Raw genomic sequence first — 27,213 nt, forward strand, 5'->3', positions numbered from 1 at the left:
TGTACCAATTCACATTCCCACAAGCACTGCAAGAGTGTTCCCTTTTCTCCACACCCTCTCCAGCATTTATTGTTTCTAGATTTTTTTGATGATGGCCATTATGACTGGTGTGAGATGATATCTCATTGTAGTTTTGATTTGCATTTCTCTAATGATTAATGATGTTGAGCATTCTTTCATGTGTTTGTTGGCAGTCTGTATATCTTCTTTGGAGAAATGTCTATTTAGGTCTTCTGCCCATTTTTGGATTGCGTTGTTTGTTTTTTTGTTATTGAGCTGCATGAGCTGCTTGTAAATTTTGGAGATTAATCCTTTGTCAGTTGCTTCATTTGCAAATATTTTCTCCCATTCTGAGGGTTGTCTTTTGGTCTTGTTTATGGTTTCCTTTGCTGTGCAAAAGCTTTTAAGTTTCATTAGGTCCCATTTGTTTATTTTTGTTTTTATTTCCATTTCTCTAGGAGGTGGGTCAAAAGGATCTTGCTGTGATTTATGTCACAGAATGTTCTGCCTATGTCTTCCTCTAAGAGTTTGATAGTTTCTGGCCTTACATTTAGGTCTTTAATCCATTTTGAGTTTATTTTTGTGTATGGTGTTAGGGAGTGTTTTGATTTCATTCTTTTATATGTACCTGTGCAGTTTTCCCAGCACCACTTATTGAAGAGGCTGTCCTTTCTCCACTGTACATTCTGCCTCCTTTATCAAAGATAAGGTGACCATATGTGTGTAGGTTTATCTCTGGGCTTTCTATCCTGTACCATTGATCTATATTTCTGTTTTTTGTGCCAGTACCATACTGTCTTGATTACTGTAGCTTTGTAGTATAGTCTGAAGTCAGGGAGCCTGATTCCTCCAGCTCCGTTTTTCGTTCTCAAGATTGCATTGGCTATTCGGGATCTTTTGTGTTTCCATACAAACTGTGAAATTTTTTGTTCTAGCTCTATGAAAAATGCCAGTGGTAGTTAGATAGGGATTGCATTGAATCTGTAGATTGCTTTGGGTAGTAGAGTCATTTTCAAAGTGTTGATTCTTCCAATCCAAGAACATGGTATATCTCTCCATCTATTTGTATCATCTTTAATTTCTTTCATCAGTGTCTTATAATTTTCTGCATACAGGTCTTTTGTCTCCTTAGGTAGGTTTATTCCTAGATATTTTATTCTTTTTGTTGCAATGGTAAATGGGAGTGTTTTCTTGATTTCACTTTCAGATTTTTCATCATTAGTGTATAGGAATGCCAGAGATTTCTGTGCATTAATTTTGTATCCTGCTACTTTACCAAATTCATTGATTAGCCCTAGTAGTTTTCTGGTAGCATCTTTAGGATTCTCTATGTATAGTATCATGTCATCTGCAAACAGTGAGAGATTTACTTCTTCTTTTCCGATTTGGATTCCTTTTATTTCCTTTTCTTCTCTGATTGCTGTGGCTAAAACTTCCAAAACTATGTTGAATAAGAGTGGTGAGACTGGGCAACCTTGTCTTGTTCCAGATCTTAGTGGAAACGCTTTGTTTTTCACCATTGAGGATGATGTTGGCTGTGGGTTTGTCATATATGGCCTTTATTATGTTGAGGAAAGTTCCCTCTATGCCTACTTTCTGGAGGGTTTTTATCATAAATGGGTGTTGAATTTTCTCAGAAGCTTTTTCTGCATCTATGGAGGTGATCATATGGTTTTTATCTTTCAATTGGTTAATATGGTGTATCACATTGATTGATTTGCATATATTGAAGAATCCTTGCATTCCCGGGATAAACCCCACTTGATCATGGTGTATGATCCTTTTAATGTGCTGTTGGATTCTGTTTGCTACAATTTTGTTGAGGATTTTTGCATCTATGTTCATCAGTGATATTGGCCTGTAGTTTTCTTTCTTTGTGACATCTTTGTCTGGTTTTGGTATCAGGGTGATGGTGGCCTCGTAGAATGAGTTTGGGCGTGTTCTTCCTTCTGCTATATTTTGCAAGAGTTTGAGCAGGATAGGTGTAAGCTCTTCTCTAAATGTTTGATAGAATTCGCCTCTGAAGCCATCTGGTCCTGGGCTTTTCTTTGTTGGAAGATTTTTCATCACAGTTTCAATTTCAGTGCTTGTGATTGGTCTGTTCATATTTTCTATTTCTTCCTGATTCAGTCTTGGCAGGTTGTGCATTTCTAAGAATTTGTCCATTTCTTCCAGGTTGTCCATTTTTTTTTTTTTTTTAAACATCTTTATTGGGGTATAATTGCTTTACAATGGTGTGTTAGTTTCTGCTTTATAACAAAGTGAATCAGCTATACATATACATATGTTCCCATATGTCTTCCCTCTTGCGTCTCCCTCCCTCCCACTCTCCCCATCCCACCCTTCCAGGCTGTCACAAAGCACCGAGCTAATATCCCTGTGCCTTGCGGCTGCTTCCCCCCAGCTATCTACCTTACTACGTTTGTTAGTGTGTATATGTCCATGACTCTCTCTTGCCCTGTCAAAACTCACCCCTCCCCCTCCCCATACCCTCAAGTCCGTTCTCCAGTAGGTCTGCGTCTTTATTCCTATCTTACCCCTAGGTTCTTCATGACATTTTTTTCCCTTAAATTCCATATATATGTGTTAGCATACGGTATTTGTCTTTTTCTTTCTGACTTACTTCACTCTGTATGACAGACTCTAGGTCTATCCATCTCATTACAAATAGCTCAATTTCATTTCTTTTTAAGGCTGAGTAATATTCCATTGTGTATATGTGCCACATCTTCTTTATCCATTCATCCGATGATGGGCGCTTAGGTTGTTTCCATGTCCTGGCTATTGTAAATAGAGCTGCAATGAACATTTTGGTACCTGACTCTTTTTGAATTTTGGTTTTCTCAGGGTATATGCCAAGTAGTGGGATTGCTGGGTCATATGGTAATTCTATTTGTAGTTTTTTAAGGACAGGTTGTCCATTTTATTGGCATAGAGTTGCTTGTCGTAATCTCTCATGATCTTTTGTATTTCTGCAGTGTCAGTTGTTACGTATCCTTTTTCATTTCTAATTCTATTGATTTGAGTCTTCTCCCTCTTTTTCTTGATCAGTCTGGCTAATGGTTTATCAATTTTGCTTATCTTCTCAAAGAGCCAGCTTTTAGTTTTATTGATCTTTGCTATCGTTTCCTTCATTTCTTTTTCATTTATTTCTGATCTGATCTTTATGATTTCCTTCCTTCTGCTAACTTTGGGGTTTTTTTGTTCTTTTTTCTCTAATTGCTTTAGGTGCAAGGTTAGATTGTTTATTTGAGATGTTTCCTGTTTCTTAAGGTAGGATTGTATTACTATAAACTTCGCTCTTAGAACTGCTTTTGCTGCATCCCATAGGTTTTGGGTCGTCGTGTCTCCACTGTCACTTGTTTCTAGGTATTTTTTGATTTCCTCTTTGATTTATTCAGTGATCACTTCATTATTAAGTAGTGTATTGTTTAGCCTCCATGTGTTTGTATTTTTTACAGATCTTTTCCTGTAATTCATATCTAGTCTCATAGCGTTGTGGTCGGAAAAGATACTTGATACAATTTCAATTTTCTTAAAATTACCAAGGTTTGTTTTGTGACCCAAGATATGATCTGTCCTGGAGAATGTTCCATGAGCACTTGAGAAAAATGTGTATTCTGTTGTTTTTGGATGGGCTGTCCTATAAATATCAATTAAGTCCATCTTGTTTAATGTATCATTTGAAGCTTGTGTTTCCTTATTTATTTTCACTTTGGATGATCTGTCCATTGGTGAAAGTGGGGTGTTAAAGTCCCTATTATGAATGTGTTACTGTCAATTTCCCCTTTTATGGCTGTTAGTATTTGCCTTATGTATTGAGGTGCTCCTATGTTGGGTGCATAAATATTTACAATTGTTATATCTTCTTCTTGGGTCGATCCCTTGATCATTATGTAGTGTCCTTCTTTGTCTCTTCTAATAGGCTTTATTTTAAAGTCTATTTTGTCTGATATGAGAATTGCTACTCCAGCTTTCTTTTGGTTTCCATTTGCATGGAATATCTTTTTCCATCCCCTCACTTTCAGTCTGTATGTGTCTCTAGGTCTGAAGTGTGTCTCTTGTAGACAGCATATATATGGGTCTTGTTTTTGTATCCATTCATCAGTCTATGTCTTTTGGTGGGAGCATTTAATCCATTTACATTTAAGGTAATTATCGATATGTATGTTCCTATTCCCATTTTCTTAATTGTTTTGGGTTTGTTATTATAGGTCTTTTCCTTCTCTTGTGTTTCTTGCCTAGAGGAGATCCTTTAGCGTTTGTTGTAAAGCTGGTTTGCTGGTGCTGAACTCTCTCAGCTTTTGCTTGTCTGTAAAGGTTTTAATTTCTCCATCAAATCTGAATGAGATCCTTGCTGGGTAGAGTAATCTTGTTTGTAGGTTTTTCTCCTTTATCACTTTAAATATGTCCTGCCAGTCCCTTCTGGCTTGCAGAGTTTCTGCTGAAAGATTAGCTGTTAACCTTATGGGGAGTCCCTTGTGTGTTATTTGTTGTTTTTCCCTTGCTGCTTTTAATACATTTTCTTTGTATTTAATTTTTGACAGTTTGATTAATATGTGTCTTGGCGTGTTTCTCCTTGGATTTATCCTGTATGGGACTCTCTGTGCTTCCTGGACTTGATTAACTATTTCCTTTCCCATATTAGGGAAGTTTTCAACTATAATGTCTTCAAATATTTTCTCCGTCCTTTTCTTTTTCTCTTCTTCTTCTGGAACCCTTATAATTCGAATGTTGGTGCGTGTAATGTTGTCCCAGGGGTCTCTGAGACTGTCCTCAGTTCTTTTCATTCTTTTTTCTTTATTCTGCTCTGCAGTAGTTATTTCCAGTGTTTTATCTTCCAGGTCACTTATCCGTTCTTCTGCCGCAGTTATTCTGCTATTGATCCCTTCTAGAGTATTTTTAATTTCATTTATTGTGTTGTTCATCATTGCTTGTTTCATCTTTAGTTCTTCTAGGTCCTTGTTAAATGTTTCTTGCATTTTCTCTCTTCTATTTCCAAGATTTTGGATCATTTTTACTATCATTATTCTGAATTCTTTTTCAGGTAGACTGCCTATTTCCTCTTCATTTGTTACGTCTGGTGTGTTTTTATCTTGCTCCTTCATCTGCTGTGTGTTTTTCTGTCTTCTCATTTTGCTTATCTTACTGTGTTTGGGGTCTCCTTTTTGCAGGCAGCAGGTTCGTAGTTCCCGTTGGTTTTGGTGTCTGTCCCCAGTGACTAAAGTTGGTTCAGTGGTTTGTGTAGGCTTGCTGGTGGAGGGGACTAGTGCCTGTGTTCTGGTGGATGAGGCTGGATCTTGCCTTTCTGGTGGGTAGGTCCACGTCTGGTGGTGTGTTTTGGGGTGTCTGTGGACTTATGATTTTAGGCAGCCTCTCTGCTGATGGGTGGGGTGTGTTCCTGTCTTGCTAGTTGTTTGGCATAGGGTGTCCAGCACTGTAGCTTGCTGGTCGTTGAGAGAAGCTGGGTGTTGGTGTTGAGTTGGAGATCTCTGGGAGATTTTTGCCATTTGATATTACGTGGAGCTGGGAGGTCTCTTGTGGACTAGCGTCCTGAAGTTGTTTCTCCCACCTCAGTGGCACAGCACTGACTCCTTGCTGCAGCACCAAGAGCCTTTCATCCCCATGGCTCAGAATAAAAGGTAGAAAAAGTAGAAAGAAAGAGGATAAAAGAAAATAAAGTAAGATAAAATAAAGTTATTAAAAAATAATTACTAAGAAAAATTTTTTTTAAAAAGTAAAAAAAAAAAACCGGACGGATAGAACCCTAGGACAAATGGTGAAAGCAAAGCTATACACACAGAATCTCACACAGAACCATACACATACACACTAACAAAAAGAGGAAAAGGGGAAAAAATAATAAATCTTGCTCTCAAAGTCCTCCTCCTCAATTTGGGATGATTCGTTGTCTATTCAGGTATTCTGCAGATGCAGGGTGCATCAAGTTGATTGTGGAGATTTAATCCGCTGCTCCTGAGGCTGCTGGGAGAGATTTCCCTTTCTTTTCTTTGTTTGCACAGCTGCTCAGCTTTGGATTTGGCCCCGCCTCTGCGTGTAGGTCGCTGGAGGGTGTCTGTTATTCGCTCAGACAGGTCGGGGTTAAAGGAGCCACTGATTTCGGGGTCTCTGGCTCCCTTAGGCCAGAGGGAGGGAGGGGTACGGAGTGCGGGGTGAGCCTGCGGTGGCAGAGGCTGGCGTGACATTGCATCAGCCTGAGGCACGCTGTGTGTTCTCCCGGGGAAGTTGTCCCTGGATCCCGGGACCCTGGCATGGCGGGCTGCATAGGCTCCCCGGAAGGGAGGTGGAGAGTGACCTGTGCTCGCACACAGGCTTCTTGGCGGCGGCGGCAGCAGTCTTAGCATCTCTTGCCCATCTCTGGGGTCCGCGCTGTTAGCCGCGGCTCGTGCCTGGCTCTGGAGCTCCTTTAAGCTGCGCTCTTAATCCCCTCTCCTCGCGCACCAGGAAACAAAGAGGGAAGAAGAAGTCTCTTGCTTCTTCGGCAGGTCCAGACTTTTCCCCGGACTCCCTCCTGGCTAGCCATGGTGCCCCCTGCAGGCTGTGTACATACCGCCAACCCTAGTCCTCTCCCTGCGCTGTGACTGAAGCCGGAGCCTCAGCTCTCAGCCCCGCCCGCCCCGGCGGGTGAGCAGACAAGCCTCTTGGGCTGGTGAGTGCCGGTAAGCACCAATCCTCTGTGCGGGAATCTCTCTGCTTTGCCCTCCGCACCCCTGTTGTGCTCTCCTCCGTGGCGCTATGTTCGAAGCTTCCCCCCTCCATCACCCGCAGTCTCCGCCCACAAAGGGGCTTCCTAGTGTGTGGAAACTTTTCCTCCTTCACAGCTCCCTCCCACTGGTGCAGGTCCCTTTCCTATTCTTTTGTCTCTGTTTATTCTTTTTTTTTTTTTTGCCCTACCCAGGTACGTGGGGAGTTTCTTGCGTTTTGGGAGGTCTGAGGTCTTCTGCCAGCATTCAGTAGGTGTTCTGTAGGAGTTGTTCCACGTGTAGATGTATTCCTGATGTATCTGTGGGGAGGAAGGTGATCTCCGTGTCTTAACTCTTCCGCCATCCTCCTGTTGGTTCTATCCACTCATTTTTAGATTCTGTTCCCCTGTAGGTCATTACAGAGTATTGAGTCGAGTTTCCTGTGCTATACAGTAGGTTCTTATTAATTATCTATTTTATATATAGTGTGTATATGTCAATTCCAATCTCCCATTGTATCCCTCCCACCCCCCCTTCCCCCTTGATAACCATAAGTTTGTTTTCTACATCTCTGACTCTATTTCTGTTTTGTAAATAAGTTTATTTGTACCAATTTTTTAGATTCCACATATAAGCGATGTCATATATTTGTCCCTCAGTTTCTTTTTGTATTGTTTTAGATGCAATGATAGAAGATAATGATATGCATTAACATAAGTAAAATAGAGAATTTCTTAGTAAAAAAATAATGATTTAAATTTAGATAAGTTATGGAAGTTTCTTAAGAGTAGGCCATTCTGCCTCTCCTTTTTTAAAAAGTTGGAAAAAGCTAAGAGCAAGGCTGTTTGTATTTTTTTAACTGGATTGACTGAATTAAGAAATGTATTTCAACTTTATATTTTACTTTTGTTACAGGATCCTCATGCAGAGGAATTTGAAGATAAAGAGTGGACATTTGTCATAGAAAATGTAAGCTAATCGTAAATTCTGTCACCTTTCATATTTTTGACTGTATAAATTACTAAGGTACATTAGCATTTTGGTGGTAGGAGAAATGTTGTCTTATAAAAATTAAATAGTGATTTGTAACTTTTAGAATTTTTTAAATGAAATGATAGCCGGTAGCAGAATTATTTGTAAATATTTTTGTTAAAAATATAGACGTAAAAATACTCTTCAATGCTGAATTATGTATATGCTCTATGTATTCTGTTGGGGGCTTGAGGGAAGGATCATGTCTTATTCATCTTTTTATCTATTTAGCATCTGATATGGTGCTTCTCACATAACAAATGCTCATTGAAACATTTGTTGAATGAAACTATGAATGATCTTAGAAATCTTTAAAAAAAAGTATATGCTTTAACTCTTTGGGTTGAGGGATTCTAGAGTGGTACTTTAATAATCATCTTCAATTAGTTTACATATTGTGGAGTCCCAGGTGACTTGCAGGCATATAGTAGTCGTTTAATAAATGTTTATTGAATGGAGATTAGGGAAGACAGGCCATGAAGATACAGTGAGAAAGAATGTGGATTCTGGAGTCTGATAGACCTAATTGCAAGCCCTAGCTCTTCCATTTATAGGCTCTGTGATTGTGGTAAGTTTCTTAACTTCTCAGCAATCAATTTACAGGTTTGTGAGGATTAAATAATTTCAATGAATATTAGCTTTTAACATTGTCATTGACATCATTACCATGATTGTTATTAAAGTTCTAAAATATATTTGTAACAGTTTTTTTTTTCTTTTTCGTGGTACGCGGGCCTCTCACTGTTGTGGCCTCTCCCGTTGCGGAGCAACAGGCTCCGGACGCGCAGGCTCAGCATCCATGGCTCACGGGCCTAGCCGCTCTGCGGCATGTGGGATCTTCCCAGACTGGGCATGAACCCGTGTCCCCTGCATCGGCAGGTGGACTCTCAACCAGTGCGCCACCAGGGAAGCCCTGTAACCGTTTTATAACATGCTTTATAACAGCATATTCTTCCTTTCTGTGCCTGACTTTGTTTTATATCTCAGTGGTGAAAGGAATCTTACACTTTTTCCAGCAATAGCTGGGCCATTTTTACACATGAAGATCTGGGAAGCTTGGGAAGGAGATCAGGTCCAAACACAGTGGAAGGAGTTCTGATGGCTGGATATCAAGCCAGTGTCATTGTGTTATGGTTCACACATGTTAACAGTTCTGGATTTTCTATAGTGATAGGTTTGAACACTATACTTGGAATAGCATTGAGGTTTTAAAAACAAACAAACTTACACTTCTTGAAATTGGTTACAGCCTTAAAAATCTAGCTTTCATTAAGTTAAGAGCTTCTCCCCAATGGATGTTTTTACGGTTTTCAATACCCGCGGCTCTGTTACACATCTTTGTTAATTTGATGTACTAAAGAATTAGCCAGTTAATTTGGGGTTGTAATTAATGGTAGAAGTATGTAAACACTAACTTTATATTTGTTTAGAAAGGTGTTCTTATTACTGCTCTAATTAATCTTAGGATAGAGGCACAGCAGTTCTAAATTTCTGAGCAATAGGTTATAAGCTGTTACTGAAAGGTACAAGTAAAAAAAAAAAACCTATATGATATAGATCAGGTTTGGATGCAAAAGGCATTCAAATCTAGGATTTTAGGAAAAATATTTTTAAGTTCTGTGTTATATATTTTATAAAAATATTTTAAAGGTCTATAGAGAAATACTAAAATTAAAACAGTGAGATTTAAGTGGATCATGAGATAAAGAGGTATATTTTGGATTATACTTTCCATGTTGGGGTATGTGTTTCTCAAGTCGAAGTGTACATTTATATCCTTTTTATGAAAAATATATTTAAGCCCAGCAGCTTATTTTGCTCATTTGCCTATTTATTACTCAAGTGATTGAAGTTGCTAGAAATCTGACTGTTAGGTAAGGGAGTGACCATAGGAGAAAAATGGAAAATAAAATACATTAGCAATTCTTCTTTCCAAGTGTTTATTATTAAGTTAGATTCACAAAAATCTAATAAAAATAATATAGATGACTTTTAACTATTCATATTGTTTATAAAACTTTATAAAACCAAAATTTTAATTGAACTGTTACTAGAGGTTAAATATACTCTGTCATCAGAAGATTTTGGAGACCTTACTCTGAGTTACATTGTGGAGAGAACATTGCATTTGTGGAGATTTCCAGCCATCATTATGCTTTTTAATAGCTGAAAGATTTTCTACCTTCTTGTCATTCTGCCTCCTCATATTCTTATATGAAAAAAATGCATTTTCCTTTTTCCCATATCATAGTATAGAGAAGACATGAGCTTTTGATTGGTTAGAATTGAGTATAAATCCTGATGGGCCTTCAAAGCTGGTGACCTTGAGATTATTTTCTAAGAGTTAATTTCTTCATCTGTAAAATGAAAGGTTTCTACTAAATGATCTCAGAGGGATTTTCTAGGTCCGTGACTTTTTTTCAGTCAATAGGAATATTTTTATAAACTTTTTTGGAAATTATCTTTTTGTAGATCAAATTTTTGATTTTCAAGTTCTTGGAGAATGAAATATTTAAAAGAGTTATCTGGCATGTCATTTTGGGATCAATCAATAACTCCCTAATTTATATCTTTCTTTAAACAATCAATATTGGCATATATATTTTCTGTATATTTTTATTTCTGGAATGGATTATGAGTATTATTGCAAGTTTCCTATTCTGAACTTTTTTAGCACAACCGTTCTTCCCCCTACTCCTTGTTGCTATAATAGTTATTTCCTATGCCAGGATTAGGGGGAAAAAAAAAACAAAGAGTGAAAGAAAGAAAATTGAATTGTGGTTTCATCTCACTTTTCATGTAAACATACTTTTCACGTATTAGCCTTTGTAGTAGAAACCTAACTTCTCAGCCATGGGTATTAAAAAAACAAAAAACAAAACCCGCCATCTTTAAAGAGATGGTCAGAACTTAGGGGAACCTACATATTGAAGACCTAATTTGAAGAGAAGTAAAATTAATCAGAATGTGAGAGGAACACACAATTAATTCCTTAGCTATTAATAATAGTGACAGCAGTAATGATGATGATTGCTAGGAACCTAATGCAAGAAAATAACAAATAGTTTATTAGATGAGTTTCTTATGATTATGATTATTTTATTGTTGACTTTTGCCTGTTTTTACAGCAGGGTTTTTTTTGTTTTGTTTTTGAAGAGACATTTATGGGATTTGACCTATTTTACTAGCATAATGTTTATTTTTTAAAAGAGGTAAGTATTAAATGCATCCATTATTTACTTACATTGTATAAAGTTACCAGACTTAGGAACTGTGGTGAAATTGTTTTACTCTTATTAATGCATGGGAAAGAGCATGAATGCACATGTTGTGACTAAACCATTTAAAATACATTAACTTAAAGGAGAACACACTAATTTACATACTTTAAATTAGGACAGCTATCATAAATTGTGAACTATTTAATGTGAACGGATGAGTTTATATAATTAACCCTAAAACAAAACGAAAGTGGTGTATTCTCACATGGAAGATAGACTAGACTTGGGCATGTCTCCCTCTTTAGTTTTCAGGAGGAACTTAATATTTTTCTGCTGGGACCAACTTCTGTATGGTGAGAAAAAAATGAATTTTGAGAATATTTTTTTCTTTACCTATCCAGGTGTGTTAACTCTTTTTCCTCTTCTGGAAAACCTAGGTCAGTTTTCTGAGGTGCTAAAAGGACTCTTGCTTGGCAAAGTAATAGGGGAAGAGTTCAAAATTCCGTTTTTGAATGCTCTTTTGGAGCATGCCTTCTCAGTGTCACAACAATTTACTAAGAGACTTTCAAACAAAACCCGGACTTTACAAGAGAAAAAGCCAGTCCTTTGAAATTCACTAGGTCTTCTGTATGTTATGTGGAAATATACATACAGAAAGCATGTATTAAAATGTAAAGCAGAGCACAATATTATAACATGTTATTGCTACAGGAATAGAACTGTTTCTCTAGCTATCACAATTTTTTTACATAGTACCTTTTGTGTACTAGGTACTCAATATACTATATGTCATTGAAGGAGTGAGTGAATAAATGATTATACTCAAACTCAGTATCCTGTAAGGTTTATTCTTTTTAAGACAGGAATTAGCATTCATCAACTATATTGAAGAAAAATTCAAAAAGTAGACTCCAGTGGCAGTGAGATATTATGTGAGGGATCCATATGTCATTACAGTAGAGGTTCTCCTGATCAGTCTCTAGTTAATTTACATGGATTACCTCATACTTTCCATTCTGTTTGTAAAACGTCCTGGTTTTAATCCCATATGTGTCAACATGGTTAGTAGGCTACTCTCTGACACACTTCTGCACACTTCTCTCACAGGTGAGTTGTAAGTTGAGTTTGACCCCTTACAAGACCTCGTGTAATGATGTTGACCCGTTATTGTAATTATATATTTTAATTAGATGTTTCCTAGGCCAGTGAAATATCAATTTGAGGCATTATTTCATGAAAACCGTTAAAATGCTTTAGAAAGAGTTGATATAAGTGAGTTGTTAAAAACTGCTCTCAAATCTGGTGTGGAAATACGGCTGTAAAAAATTGGGAAAATTTATGAAAATCTGAAAGGATTTTGCATTCAGATTATTTCTCTTTTGTCCTTATATATTGATTTCGTTTAAAAGTGATAGAAGTACACTAATGATACGTTATGGCTGTTGATTATGAGGAAATTGGCAGTCAACGAAATTATACTCAAAGAAGAGCCCATGAAAACTGGTGAATGAGACACATTAATATGTATTAAACAAAATTAAAATGTTTGTGTATCAGTATTTATAATTCTTCCCTTTAATTGACCAATTCTCTGTGACATTCAGATGATTTAAGAGGGATTCTACTATGAATGTATACTAAGCCATTCTCATGGGATCTCTCTATATACTCATGTATAAGATTAAAGAACTGTTCTTAGAAATTTTCTTTTAAACCTAAATTCAATATAAGTAGACATTACATTTTTCAGGTAGTAGCAGTTCACTTTGCTTGACATCATCATATTCATTCATTCATTCAGTAGCAGGTAATTCACTGAGTATGTATTTTGTGCTGGGCACTCTTCTAGGTACTGGCAATAGAGTGGTATATAAAACACATTAAAAATCTCTTCCTCATGGAGTTTACATTTGTGTGTGTGAGAGAGAGAGAGACAGAAAATAAAAATTAATATATGGGAAATATATACTATGTTAGATAATATAAATATATAATATATGTTAAATACATGTTAAATATATAAGTGCTAAAGAGAAAAAGCAAGGAAGGGGGATAGGGATTCCACTATTACGGTTACATAGATATAATGAGCTTTATTATTTCTTGTAAGGTCTCCAAAAGAGAATTCAGGCATACTTGTCAAATTAATTTGAAAGATATTTTAATAAGAATTTATTAAACCAATATTACAAGGTTCTAGAGAGTTTAACCTTGCAATGCTATATAAAACTTTTCCTAGGTTACAGCTCCCCTCAGTGGTGAATGATGAAATTGACTCTGGTCTAGAGAAACAGTTCTATTCCTGTAGCAATAACATGTTATAATATTGTGCTCTGCTTTACATTTTAATACATGCTTTCTGTATGTATATTTCCACATAACATACAGAAGACCTAGTGAATTTCAAAGGACTGTCTTTTTCTCTTGTAAAGTCTGGGTTTTGTTTGAAAGTCTCTTAGTAAATTGTTGTGACACTGAGAAGGCATGCTCCAAAAGAGCATTCAAAAACGGAATTTTGATATCTTTATTTTCTTTGCACTTTGTTATAACCCCACAATCAGTGAAATTTAAAGTTTTTGTTTAATATAAAATATCCCAGTAAAATGCAGAAGTCTCCAATATATATTGCCGTAACAAATTTATTGGATACTTACTATATATGAGGTACTGTGTGGAATGCTATATATACATTATCTCATTTACTCACTATGATAATAGAAATTATCATACTAAGTGAAGTAAGTCAGAGAGAGACAAATATCATATGATATCACTTATATGTGGAATCTAAAAAATAATATAAATGAACATATTTACAAAACAGAAACAGACTCACAAACATTGAAAAAAAACATCAGTTACCAAAGGGGAAAGGGTAGGAGAGGGATATATTAGGAGTTTGGGATTAGCAGATACAAACTACTATCTGTAAAATAGATAAACAACAAAGTCCTACTGTATAGCATAGGGAACTATGTTCAATATCTTATAGTTTATAGTAATAAAGTATACTGGAAAAGAATGTGAAAAAGGATATATATAGATATATGTATATCTATATATATCTGAATCGCTTTGCTGTACACCAGAAACTAACACAACATTGTAAATTAACTATACTTCAATGTAAAAGAAATAAGAAAAAAAATGTAGAAGGAGTAATAAACCTCTATGTGCCCATCTCCAAGCTTCAATAATCTTCAATACTTTGGTAAACTTATTTCATCCCCAGTTTTAGTTCATTCCTACTATTTTTTAAACCAGATTATTTAATCTTAGATATTGTATCATTTCTTCTGTAAATAACGAAGGCCACTTTTGAACACCATCAGTTTGGGAACTTGTTAAAAGTTATTGGCATGTTAGAAAAGGTGATCAATCTACAAAAGGTTTTTTTGTTTTGTTTTTTTAATTTTTTGTAAACTTAATTTCCTTGTAGATCATCTTTCTGACCTGGTAGGCCTAAGGTTCGAAATTAACTATTTTGTTCCTTGAGAAGCGATATTATGTGTTCTTGTTTTCATATAGAAGATATTTAAGTTAATATTAGAAGCAACAAGGCTTTTCCCCCAACGCCCTTAGAATTAAACTCCTGCATTTAGAATAGGAAGCTCATAGTTCAGACAGCCTTTCCTGATCTTTTAATTATCCTGTCAACTTTCTGTTGTATATGGTTATGTGAATGGTGACTGTCTGTGTAAATTAGGTAGGGTATTCTAGATATAGCTAGTAGTTAAATGAAGCTTTGTGAGCCAGCTCAGTCTCATCGTGGTTAAATTTCAGAGAAAGTCCATACATAATATACTTTTTTTTTCCTCCTTCATTTTCCTTATATTAAATATTTAGTGTGTTGTTCAGTTCATAAATATCTCAGATTGTGTTTCTGAAGGAAAATTCCATCTCCTTTATTCTGAAGTGACCCTTTGGCTTTAAAGAAAGTAATGGAGGTGCTTTTGTTGTACTTAAAGAAGGGTATGTCCAAGAATGATCATATATGCCTTGAGCCTGACAGAATTCTCAAAATCCTAAAATTCTTGTGTAACTACCTATTTGCTTAAATACTTATTTAGTTTTTCCTTTTCATCTTGCCTGTCATTTTTTTTGTTAATTGTCAATTTTATTAGATTATATGAATTAGAAGAAAGCAAGTTACCATCTTCAAATCCTACACTCTAAAATTCTTGACACAGGAAGGGACCTTACATGGATTAACATCTAAAGTCTACTGTGAGGTATTTATCTATGTGTGACGCAAGAAACCCTGTGTTAAAGTAGTAAATAAACTACTGCATGTTAAACAATTTATTTCATGTAGTAGTTTACTTTGTAAAATGTCCTAGCTAACAAAGTTAAGTTTTATTTAGCAGCAACAAAGCACTATTTTCATACTATTATGTGTATCTTACATGTATATACTATTGGGTAGTCTTTTTGGTTAGATTTTCTGATTTTTGTCCCAGTTCATCAACTTTATTAATGTTAATCATACCTTACAGATCAAGCAAGTAGAACAATATAAAACTTCACCAGATTAAAGTCTTGGTATTCATATTTGCTTATTCATTCACTAACTGTTGATTAAATGGATACCATGTCGTAGATATTTGCTAGTTATTGAGAGTATAGTACTGAAAAAGCTATGGCTCCTGACTCCAAGTATCCTACAGTCTGAGAGGGAAATAAACAGGCAACCACCACAATAAAAGTGTAGGGTGTTAAATGTGCACATATAAAGAGTGTCTAACCCAGTCTTGGTGGATGAGGGGAAGCTTTCTATTGAAAGTGATGTATAAGTTGAAACCTAAAAGATAAAGTTATTTTTTTAATTGAAGTATAGTTAATTTACAATATTATATTAATTTCGGGTATACAGCATAGCAATTCAGTATATTTACAGATTATGCTCCATTAAAAGTTATTACATGAGGGGGACCTTCAAGATGGTGGAAGAGTAAGACATGGAGATCACCTTCCTCCCCACAGATACATCAAAAGTACATCTACATGTGGAACAACTCCTACAGAACACCTACTGAATGCTGGCAGAAGACCTCAGACTTCCCAAAATGCAAGAAACTCCCCACGTACCTGGGTAGGGCAAAAGAAAAAAGAAAAAAACAGACAAAAGAATAGGGATAGGACCTGCACCTCGGGGAGGGAGCTATGAAGGAGGAAAGGTTTCCACACACTAGGAAGCCCCTTCACTGGCAGAGACGGGGGGGCGGGGAAGCTTCAGAGCCACAGAGGAGAGCGCAGCAACAGGGATGCAGAGGGCAAAGCGGAGAGATTCCCGCACAGAGGATCAGTGCCGACCAGCACTCACCAGCCTGAGAGGCTTGTCTGCTCACCCGCTGGGGTGGGTGGGGGCTGGGAGCTGAGGCTCGGGCTTCGGAGGTCAGATCCCAGAGAGAGCACTGGGGTTGGCGGCGTGAACGCAGCCTGAAGGGGGCTAGTGCGCCACAGCTAGCTGGAGGGAGTCCGGAGAAAAGTCTGGACCTGTCTAAGAGGGAAGAGACCATTGTTTCGGGGTGTGCGAGGAGAGGGGATTCCTTTCCTGTCTGCCCACAGAAGGCAGGACACTACCTAAACGAGCTCCAGAGACGGGCACGAGCCATGGCTATCAGCTCGGACACCAGAGACAGGCATGAAGTGCTAACGCTGCTGCTGCAGCCATGAAGAATCCTGTGTGCAAGCACAGGTCACTATCCACACGTCTCACCCCCCCTAACCCCGAACACTGGGAGCCTGTGCAGCCCACCACTGCCAGGGTCCCGTGATCCAGGGAGAACTTCCATGGGAGAACACACGGTGCGCCTTAGGCTGTTGCAATGTCACACTGGCCTCTGCCACCGCAGGCTCACCCCGCATTCCAATTATAACTGCCGTACCCCTCCCTCCTCCTGGCATGAGTGACCCACAGCCCCCTAATCAGCCGCTGCTTTAACCCCATCCTTTCTGGTCGGGAACAGAAACCTGAAGGCAACCTACACACGGAGCTGGGGCCAAAACCAAAGCTGAACCCCAGGAGATGTGCAAACAAAGAAGAGAAAGGGAAATTTCTCTGTGCAGCCTCAGGAGCAGTGGATTAAATGCCCGCAATCAACTTGAGGAACCCTGCACCTGTGGAATACCTGAATAGACAACAACTCAATGCAAAATTGAGGCAGTGGACTTTGGGAGCAACTATAGGCTTGGGGTTTCCTGTGTGCGACTGACTTGTTTCTGATTTTTATGTTTATCTTAGTATAGTTTTTAGCACTTGTTATTGTTGGGTTTGTATATTGGTTTGGTTGCTCTCTTTGTTACTTTTCATGTTTTTATTTTAATTTTTTATTTCTTTATTTAAAAATTTTTTTAATTTTAATTATTTTATTTAATTAATTAATTTTTATTTTTTAAAATTTTTCTTTCTTTCTTTTTTTCTCCCTTTCTTCTGAGCCATGTGACTGACAAGGTCTTGGTGCTCCTGCCTGGTGTCAGGCCTGAGCCTCTCAGGTGGGAGAGCCAAGTTCAGGACATTGGTCCACCAGAGACCTCCCAGCCCCACATAATACCAAATGGTGAAAGCTCTCCCACAGATCTCCGTCTCAATGCTAAGACCCAGCTCCACTCAACGACCAGCAAGCAACAGTGCTGAACACCCTATGCCAAACAACTAGCAAGACAGAAACACAACCCCACCCATTAGCAGAGAGGCTGCCTAAAATCATAATAAGTCCACAGACACCCCAAAACACACCACCAGATGTGGACCTGCCCAGCAGAAAGACAAGATCCAGCCTCATCCACCAGAACACAGGCACTAGTCCCCTCCACCAGGAAGCCTACACAACCCACTGAACCAACTTTAGCCACTGGGGACAGACACCATAAACAACGGGAACTATGAACCTGCAGCTGCAAAAAGGAGACCCCAAACACAGTAAGATAAGCAAAATAAGAAGACAGAGAAATACACAGCAGATGAAGGAGCAAGGTAAAAACCCACCAGACCAAACAAATGAAGAGGAAATAGGCAGTCCACCTGAAAAAGAATTCAGAGTAATGATAGTAAAGATGATCCAAAATCTTGGAAATAAAATGGAGAAAATACAAACGTTTAACTAGGACCTAGAAGAACTAAAGAGCAAACAAACAATGATGAATAACACAATAAATGAAATAAAAAAATTCTCTGGAAGGAATCAATAGCAGAATAAGTGAGGCAGAAGAATGGATAAGTGACCTGGAAGATAAAATAGTGGAAATAACTACCACAGAGCAGAATAAAAAAGAATGAAAAGAATTGAGGACAGTCTCAGAGACTTCTGGGACAACACTAAATGCACCAACATTCGAATTATAGGGATTCCAGAAGAAGAAGAGAAAAAGAAAGGATCTGAGAAAATATTTGAAGAGATTATAGTTAAAAACTTCCCTTAACAATGGAAAGGAAATAGTCAATGAAGTCCAGGAAGCATAGCGAGTCCCATACAGGATAAATCCAAGGAGAAACATGTCAAGACACATATTAATCAAACTGTCAAAAATTAAATACAAAGAAAACATATTAAAAGCAGCAAGGGAAAAGCAACAAATAACATACAAGGGATTCCCCATAAGGTTAAAAACTGATCTTTCAATAGAAACTCTGCAAACCAGAAGGAACTGGCATGACATATTTAAAGTGATGAAAGGGAAAAACCTACAAACAAGATTACTCTACCCAGCAAGGATCTCATTCAGATTTGACGAAGAAATTAAAACCTTTACAGACAAGCAAAAGTTAAGAGAATTCAGCACCACGAAACCAGCTTTACAACAAATGCTAAAGGAACGTCTCTAGGCAGGAAACACAAGAGAAGGAAAACACCTACAAAAACAAACTCAAAACAATTGAGAAAATGGTAATAGGAACACACATATTGATAATTACCTCAAATGTAAAAGGATTAAATGCTCCAATGAAAAGACAGACTGGCTGAATGGATACAAAAACAAGACCCATATATATGCTGTCTACAAGAGACCGACTTCAGACCTAGGGACACATACAGACTGAAATTGAGGAGAAGGAAAAAGATATTCCATGCAAATGGAAATCAAAAGAAAGCTGGAGGAGCAACTCTCATATCAGACAAAATAGACTTTAAAATAAAGACTATTAAAAGAGACAAATAAGGACACTACATAATGATCAAGGGATCAATCCAAGAAGATATAACAATTGTAAATATTTATGCACCCAACATGGGAACACCTCAATACTTAAGGCAAATGCTAACAGCCATAAAAGGGTTATGGCAATAACACAATCGACAATAACACAATCATAGTAGGGGACTTTAACACCCCACTTTCACCAATGGACAGATCATCCATAATGAAAATAAATAAGGAAACACAAGCTTTAAATAACACATTAAACAAGATGAACTAATTGATACTTATAGGATATTCCATCCAAAAACAACAGAATACATTTTCTTCTCAAGTGCTCATGGAATATTCTCCAGGATAGATCATATTTTGGGTCACAAATCAAGCCTTGGTAAATTTAAGAAAATGTAAATCATATCACATATCTTTTCTGACGACAATGCTATGAAACTAGATGTCAATTACAGGAAAAAAAACTGTAAAAAATACAAACACATGGAGGCTAAGCAATACGCTACTAAATAACCAAGAGATCAATGAAGAAATCAAAGAGGAAATCAAAAAATACCTAGAAACAATTGACAATGAAGACACGACAACCCAAAACCTATGGGATGCAGCAAAAGCAGTTCTAAGAGGGAAGTTCATAGCAATACAATCCTACCTCAAGAAACAAGAAACATCTCAAATAAAGACCCTAACCTTACACCTAAAGCAGTTAGAGAAAGAACAAAAAAACACCAAACTTAGCAGAAGGAAAGAAATCATAAAGATCAGATCAGAAATAAATGAAAAAGAAATGAAGGAAACGATAGCAAAGATCAATAAAACTAAAAGCTGGTTCTTTGGGAAGATAAACAAAATTGATAAGCCACTAGCCAGACTCATCAAGAAAAGAAGGGAGAAGACTCAAATCAATAGAATTAGAAATGAAAAAGGAGAAGTAACAACTGACACTGCAGAAATATAAAGAATTGTGAGAGATTACGACAAGCAACTCTATGCCAATAAAATGGACAACCTGGAAGAAATGGACAAATTCTTAGAAAAGCACAACCTTCCAAGACTGAACCAGGAAGAAATAAAAAATATAAACAGACCAATCACAAGCACTGAAGTTGAAACTGTGATCAGAAATCTTCAAACAAAATCCCAGGACCAGATGGCTTCACAGGCAAATTCTGTCAAACATTTAGAGAAGAGCTTACACCTATCCTGCTCAAACTCTTCCAAAATATAGCAGAGGGAGGAACACGCCCAAACTCATTCTAGGAGGCCACCATCACCCTGATACCAAAACCAGACAAAGATGTCACAAAGAAAACTACAGGCCAATATCACTGATGAACATAGATGCAAAAATCCTCAACAGACTACTAGCAAACAGAATCCAACAGCACACTAAAAGGATCATACACCATGATCAAGTGGGGTTTATCCCAGGAATGCAAGGATTCTTCAGTATATGCAAATCAATCAATGTGATATACCATATTAACAAACAGAAGGATAAAAACCATATGATAATCTCAGTAGATGCAGGAAAAACTTTTGACAAAATTCAGCACCCACTTATGATAAAAACTCACCAGAAAGTAGATACAGAGGGAACTTACCTCAACTTAATAAAGGCCATATATGACAAACCCACAGCCAACATTGTTCTCACTGGTGAAAAACTGAAACCATTTCCTCTAAAATCAGGAGCAAGACAAGGATGCCCACTCTCACCACTATTATTGAACATAGTTTTGGAAGTTTTAGCCACAGCAATCAGAGAAGAAGAAATAAAAGGAATCCAAATCGGAAAAAAAGAAGTAAAGCTCTCACTGTTTGCAGATGCCATGATACTATACATTGAGAATCCTAAAGATGCTACTAGAAAACTACTAGAGCTAATCAATGAATTTGGTAAAGTAGCAGGATACAAAATTAATGGAAAGAAATCTCTGAAAGAGAAATTGAGGAAACACTCCCATTTACCATTGCAACAAAAAGAATAAAATACCTAGGAATAAACCTACCTAGGGAGACAAAAGACCTGTATGCAGAAAATTATAAGACACTGATCAAAGAAATTAAAGATGATGCAAACAGATGGAAAGATATACCATGTTCTTGGACTGGAAGAATCAACATTGTGAAAATGACTATACTACCCAAAGCAATCTACAGATTCAATGCAATCCCTTTCAAACTACCAATGGCATTTTTCACAGAACTAGAACAAAAAGTTTCACAATTTGTGTGGAAACACAAAAGAATAGCCAAAGCAATCTTGAGAAAGAAAAATGGAGCAATCAGCCTCCCTGACTTCAGGCTTCCTGACTTCAGGCTATATTACAAAGTTACAGTAATCAAGACAGTATGGTACTCTCACAAAAACAGAGATATAGATCAGTGGAACAGGATAGAAAGCCCAGAGATAAACCCACACACATATGGTCACCTTATCTTTGATAAAGGAGGCAAGAATATACAATGGAGAAAAGACATCCTCTTCAGTAAGTGGTGCTGGGAAAACTGGACAGCTACATATAAAAGAATGAAAATAGAATACTTCCTAACACCATACACAAAAATAAACTCAAAATGGATTAAAGACGTAAATGTAAGGCCAGACACTATGAAACTCTTAAAGGAAAACATAGGAGAATACTCTATGACATAAATCATAGCAAGATCCTTTTTGACCCACCTCCTAGGGAAATGGAAATAAAAACAAAAATAAACAAATGAGACCTAATGAAACTTCAAAGCTTTTGCACAACAAAGGAAACCATAAACAAGACAAAAAGACAATCCTCAGAATGGGAGAGAATATTTGCGAATGAAGCAACTGACAAAGGATTAATCTCCAAAATATACAAGCAGCTCATGCAGCTCAATATCAAAAAAACAAACAACCCAATCCAAAAATGGGCAGAAGATCTAAATAGACATTTCTCCAAAGAAGATATACAGACTGCAAACAAACACATGAAAGGATGCTCAACATCAGTAATCATTAGAGAAATGCAAATCAAAACTACAGTGAGGTTCACCTCACACCTGTTAGAAAGGCCATAAACAAAAAATCTACAAACAATAAATGCTGGAGAGGGTGTGGAGAAAAGAGAACCCTCTTGTACTGTTGGTGGGAATGTAAATTGATACAGCCATTATGGAGACCAGTATGGAGGTTCCTTAAAAAACTAAAAGTAGAACTACCATATGAGCTGGAATTCCCACTAGTGGGCATATACCCTGAGAAAACCATAAATCAAAAATAGTCATGTACCACAATGTTCATTGCAGCACTATTTACAATAGCCAGAACATGGAAGCAACTTAAGTGTCCATTGGCAGATGAATGGATAAAGAAGGTGTGGCACATATATACAGTGGAATATTACTCAGACATATGAAGAAATGAAATTGAGTTATTTGTAGTGAGGTGGATGGACCTAGAGGCTGTCATACAGAGTAAGTAAGTCAGAAAGCAAAAAAGAAATACCGTATGCTAACACATATATTTGGAATCTAAAAAAAACAATGGTTCTGACGAGCCTAGGGACAGGACATGAATAAGACGCAGACGTAGAGAATGGACTTGAGGACACTGGGAGGGGGAAGGGTTAACTGGAATGAAGTGAGGGAGTGGCGTTGACATATATACATTACCAAATGTAAAATAGATAGCTAGTGGGAAGCAGCTGCATCGCATGGGGAGGTTAGCTCCGTGCTTTGTGACCACCTAGAGGGATGGGTTGGGGAGGGTGGGAGGGAGACGCAGGAGGGAGGGGATATGGGGATATATGTATACATATAGCTGATTCACTTTGTTATACAGCAGAAACTAACACACCATTGTAAAGCAATTATAGTACAATAAAGATGTTAAAAAAGAAAAAGGTTATTACACGATAAGGCTATAGTTCCATGTGCTTGTATCCTTGTTGCTTATCTATTTTATACATAGTAGTTTGTATAGTTTAATCCTATACCCCTAATTTGCCCCTTCCCTTTCCCTTTTCCCAGTGGTAACGGCTCTGGTTTTCTATATCTGTCAGCCTGTTTGTTTTGCATATACATTCATTTGTGTTTTTTTAAAGGATAAAATTTTTACGTTCCTTTTTTTGTAATCTCAAAATCCAAAATCTCTTCTGCCTAAAGACTTTTTTTAAGTATTATTTTTTGGAAATTTGGTTCAAACTCATTTGGTGGCAAAACCTGTCCTGACCTGAAGTGAGGCTATTTGTAGTGTTTATTCCACTTAGTGTGAAAATTCATTTTGCTGCACATATATTAATATGTTTGATTATGGGGTGCTGCCTCAGACCTCACTGGGAATGTGCTATTATCTGGGCACTGTAGTGTAGGCATACACACCGTATTGCCTTCCTAAAATCCAAATAAGAGATTTTAGGTAAGAGATTAAGTACTTCTGATAGTCAGCTGCAGGGATTTTGGAGAGTGCTTTTGGTGGCTGGATTAACTTGAGCAGAGGCGAGAGAGATCATGGTTAGTTTGTGAACAGCATATAGTTCAACAGATTACTTTCTTGAGTATTTCATTCTAAAAAGAGTGGTTGATTTTTCTAGGGTTGTAGTAATTTACAACTATTTAGTTGAATTATATGATAATTAAGAAACTAAAAAATTCACTGTATAGTTGTGAATCTACAGATTTACATGCTTCACACTGTGGGTAATAGTGGTAAAGGAAAGAACTGTTGATGTTGTTAGTTTAAGCCAATATTCGCTGCCTTAAATCATCCGTGCATATCCCTGGGCCCTAGCTTGGGCCTACTGAATTAGAATTCTGATGCAGAAGGGAGGTGGCTTTAGGAACATTGGGGTCACCTGCTTATGTACTTCTTTGGCAAATTAAAAATTTGGAAAATGGAGTGGGGTGGATGAGTGTATAAGACAGTACTTTATACACTGTGAAATGTATTCCATTATGAAAATAATTTGTGCCCTCATACTTATATCAATTAAACAGATGTTATATTAAACAGATGTTCAACTGATCAATAACCTTATAAATCATAAATAATATTTGAAAAGTTTTATTAAAGAATGTTATCAAATTAAATACCTCATTTAATCCTTACGAAACCTCTCTAAAGTGGACATTATTATAATTTATTTATCTCAGTGAGGTTAAGTGACCAGCCCCAAAGCACACAGAAAACCACTTAGCCTGGTCTCAAGCTCAAGTCTTCAGACTCTGAAGCCCATGCATTTTACCATTTATTTACTCATTCACTCATCAAACATTTTCTGTCCTAGGTACTGGGTTTAGAGCCTAGCTGTACTAATAAATTACTACAGAGGATGCACGAGAACATCTCAGATACTACGGTCTGGTTTGAGAGATACACACATGAAACAAGAATAGTGATATGTGCTATGTTTAATGTATAGTGATAGTTGAAAAGTATAACAGAAATTAGAGATAGATGGGTTAATATGGACTGAAATTATCAAGAACGTTTTAGGAGCAGCTTTTCAAACTTACCTGTGTTTATCCCTAGAGATATGTGGCAGTTTCTATCTTTCTGTATTGTTAACTTTTCTTCTCTAATATGTACTTAAAGGTATTTTTTTAAATGAAATGTTCACAGGATCATTTTAGAAAGAGGCAAAAGTAATATGAATTTTAAAATGAAACATGAATCAAAGAAATGTCACGTCTTGATTGAGCTGCTTTTGGTTATACTTCCCAGGTCCTCAGAGGTATGCATTCTGCTCCTTTACTGTTAAGGGTAATTGAGAGGAAAAGTTGGAGAAGCATTAGAGAGTGGGAAAAGCAAGGCCAAAAGCTCAAGGGCTCAGTTAGACCTGGATTTGAATCATACTTATTAGCAGTGTAAATTTGGGCTTTATACTTATTTATACTTTCAGAACCTCTGTTTTCTCATCTGTAAAACTGAGATATTTTACAAAATGATAGCTGAGATTAAAGATATTAAAGGCATAAAAAGAATCTAGCATAATGCTTGGTATATAGTAAGAATTCAATGCATGCTAATATAATAAATGACAGAGAGACTTTACAAATGAGCGGAAAATAATAAACTTTCATTATTAGGAATAATAATAAAAGGAATACTTGGGGGAACAAGGGAATTAATTAGTTGATTAGGTTAAAAAACAGGTGTGGAAACTCACGAATACCAGGTTTAGAATTGATAATCCTTGACCAAAGAACAAGTCTTTATAAGCAGAAGGTTTCAAACAGGATGTATATTGAAATATGGAGTCACTTACCCTACTATCTGGATCTGTGAAGTCATCTTTCCCTCAGTAGACAGGCAGTAGCCTGCACTGGTGATAGATGCCATAGCCAGCTTTCTGTCACACACATTGAAGGCTCTTAACCATGAATCTTGGAACCCTTAGGGGTTCTTACACAGATGGACTTCAGAAGATTGAGATTTCTTTAAAATGTAGTAAGAGTTTGTGTATGAAGTTCCTTAGAAAACAAACAAACAGCAACCAGATTTTCAATGAAATCTTTGTCCAGAACAATTTAAGGACTACTGGGTGTTTTCACAATTTTTGAAAAATAGATGAGTGACATGATTCAATCAGGAAAACCTCTCTCGTGTGGATAACCCATTTTATTACTATGTAACTTTAGATAGTAGTTAGCATTTTGTCTTATTTTCTTTAATCTACTATGCTTTTTATAGACAGTGAATGGAAGGCACTAGCTTATAGCCCCAAATAACATTTTTGAGTAATATTTAAAAGTTTAAATTTGTTAGAGGTTTGAATTAATGTGTGCATTTCATCAAGAAGCCTTAAAACTAAAGGAAGTAGAACAGTAACATGATATTTTTTTGCATTGTAATAGACGTTTCCATTTAAAATTGATACTGGAATAGAAAGTATTTTAGTGGATGATTACTGTATCTCCAACAACTGTCTGTCTGTGGAGATGACTATAAGTTGACTAAAAGGTGACTTCTAGGAGTTAAGGAAAATACCACAGCCTTGCACATTCTAGTTTCTATAAACTAAAAAATTGTCTGAACTTTATACCAAATGAATTTGATGGCATATACTTTTTGTAGTTATTATTGGGTCACAGTAGTATACTGCAGTCTGTTTTCTAAATTGCTAGAGCCATTTAGTTTATTCTTCTTACTTCCTGCTAGCTACCTTCAAATGCCTTTCACATAGATGAGTAAGAGAGAAAGACAACCAGAGTTGCTTTCAATTCTGTTTTTTGCCAGCTGGAGGGAGGAAGCTGATAAGACAGTCAGCTATCAAAACAAACCCCTAATACTACACCAGAGATATTTAAAACCAGCAGTATATTTGAGCAATTTTTTACATGTTTATTCATAGAAGTTCAGCAGTAAAAGATACTGCCGCATACAAGATGTTATGAATCTGCATGAGGCCTTTTTTCCCCTGATGAAAGACTTTAGAACAGAGACTTGATAATTATTTTACAGTAGGAGTCTAATGACACTCCAGACTTTTAATAGAAAAGTATTTAAGATTTTTCAGTTTGTTACTTTCACTTGTCTCTCTTTTCTATTCTCTCAGTAATATATAAATAAAACTTCCTTTGTCTTATAATGGAATGGATTTTTAGCATTCTAGTTTTCTGCCACATCAGCCACCTTAAAAGACTTAGTTAATATGTTGAAAGCGCCTACATAAATTTTTGCTCAAAGACAACCATGAAGTGAATTACAAATACAGACTCTTAAACATCTAAGTTAAATTATTTCTTTGTGTAGAATTGGAACTTTGCGTTATGTAATTGGACATAGGTGCATTTGTACTGACAGAAAAGCAAATGGAATATTTTCATGAATTATATTCTGTTAAAATGGAATTGCTGACATTCTAAGAGAGATGCATAACTGATTGGAGAAACAAAATTTACCTGTGTACTTCAGCTCCGTTGTGGAAAGTTACCAGTTTGAGCATACAAAACTGTCCTAGTACTTTAACACCCCTAAGCTCTCCAGAAAATAAGATTTTCACAGTTCTCTGTGAATAATCTATTATCCTACCCATCTTTTTTTGTATTTTAATACCTGATTTCCCTCTAAAAATTTTTTTTGTGATACTATTTTCTTTATACTATAGTGACTAATGTTTTATATC

At 36.7% G+C, this 27,213-nt stretch overlaps 1 protein-coding gene across 8 annotated transcripts in view; it reads left to right on the forward strand.

Moving 5' to 3' along the window:
- EHBP1 (EH domain binding protein 1) overlaps positions 1–27,213 on the forward strand; it is a 357,667-nt gene that overhangs the window by 73,876 nt on the left and 256,578 nt on the right. For all 8 annotated transcript variants that reach the window (XM_032652681.1, XM_032652683.1, XM_032652678.1 and 5 more), the window contains exon 5: positions 7,620–7,673. In XM_032652681.1, coding sequence (XP_032508572.1) covers positions 7,620–7,673 — 54 coding nt within the window. The remainder of the gene's footprint in view (positions 1–7,619; positions 7,674–27,213) is intronic.

Source organism: Phocoena sinus, chromosome 13 (assembly GCF_008692025.1).
Source record: "Phocoena sinus isolate mPhoSin1 chromosome 13, mPhoSin1.pri, whole genome shotgun sequence".
Classification (NCBI taxonomy): Eukaryota; Metazoa; Chordata; class Mammalia; order Artiodactyla; family Phocoenidae; genus Phocoena; species Phocoena sinus.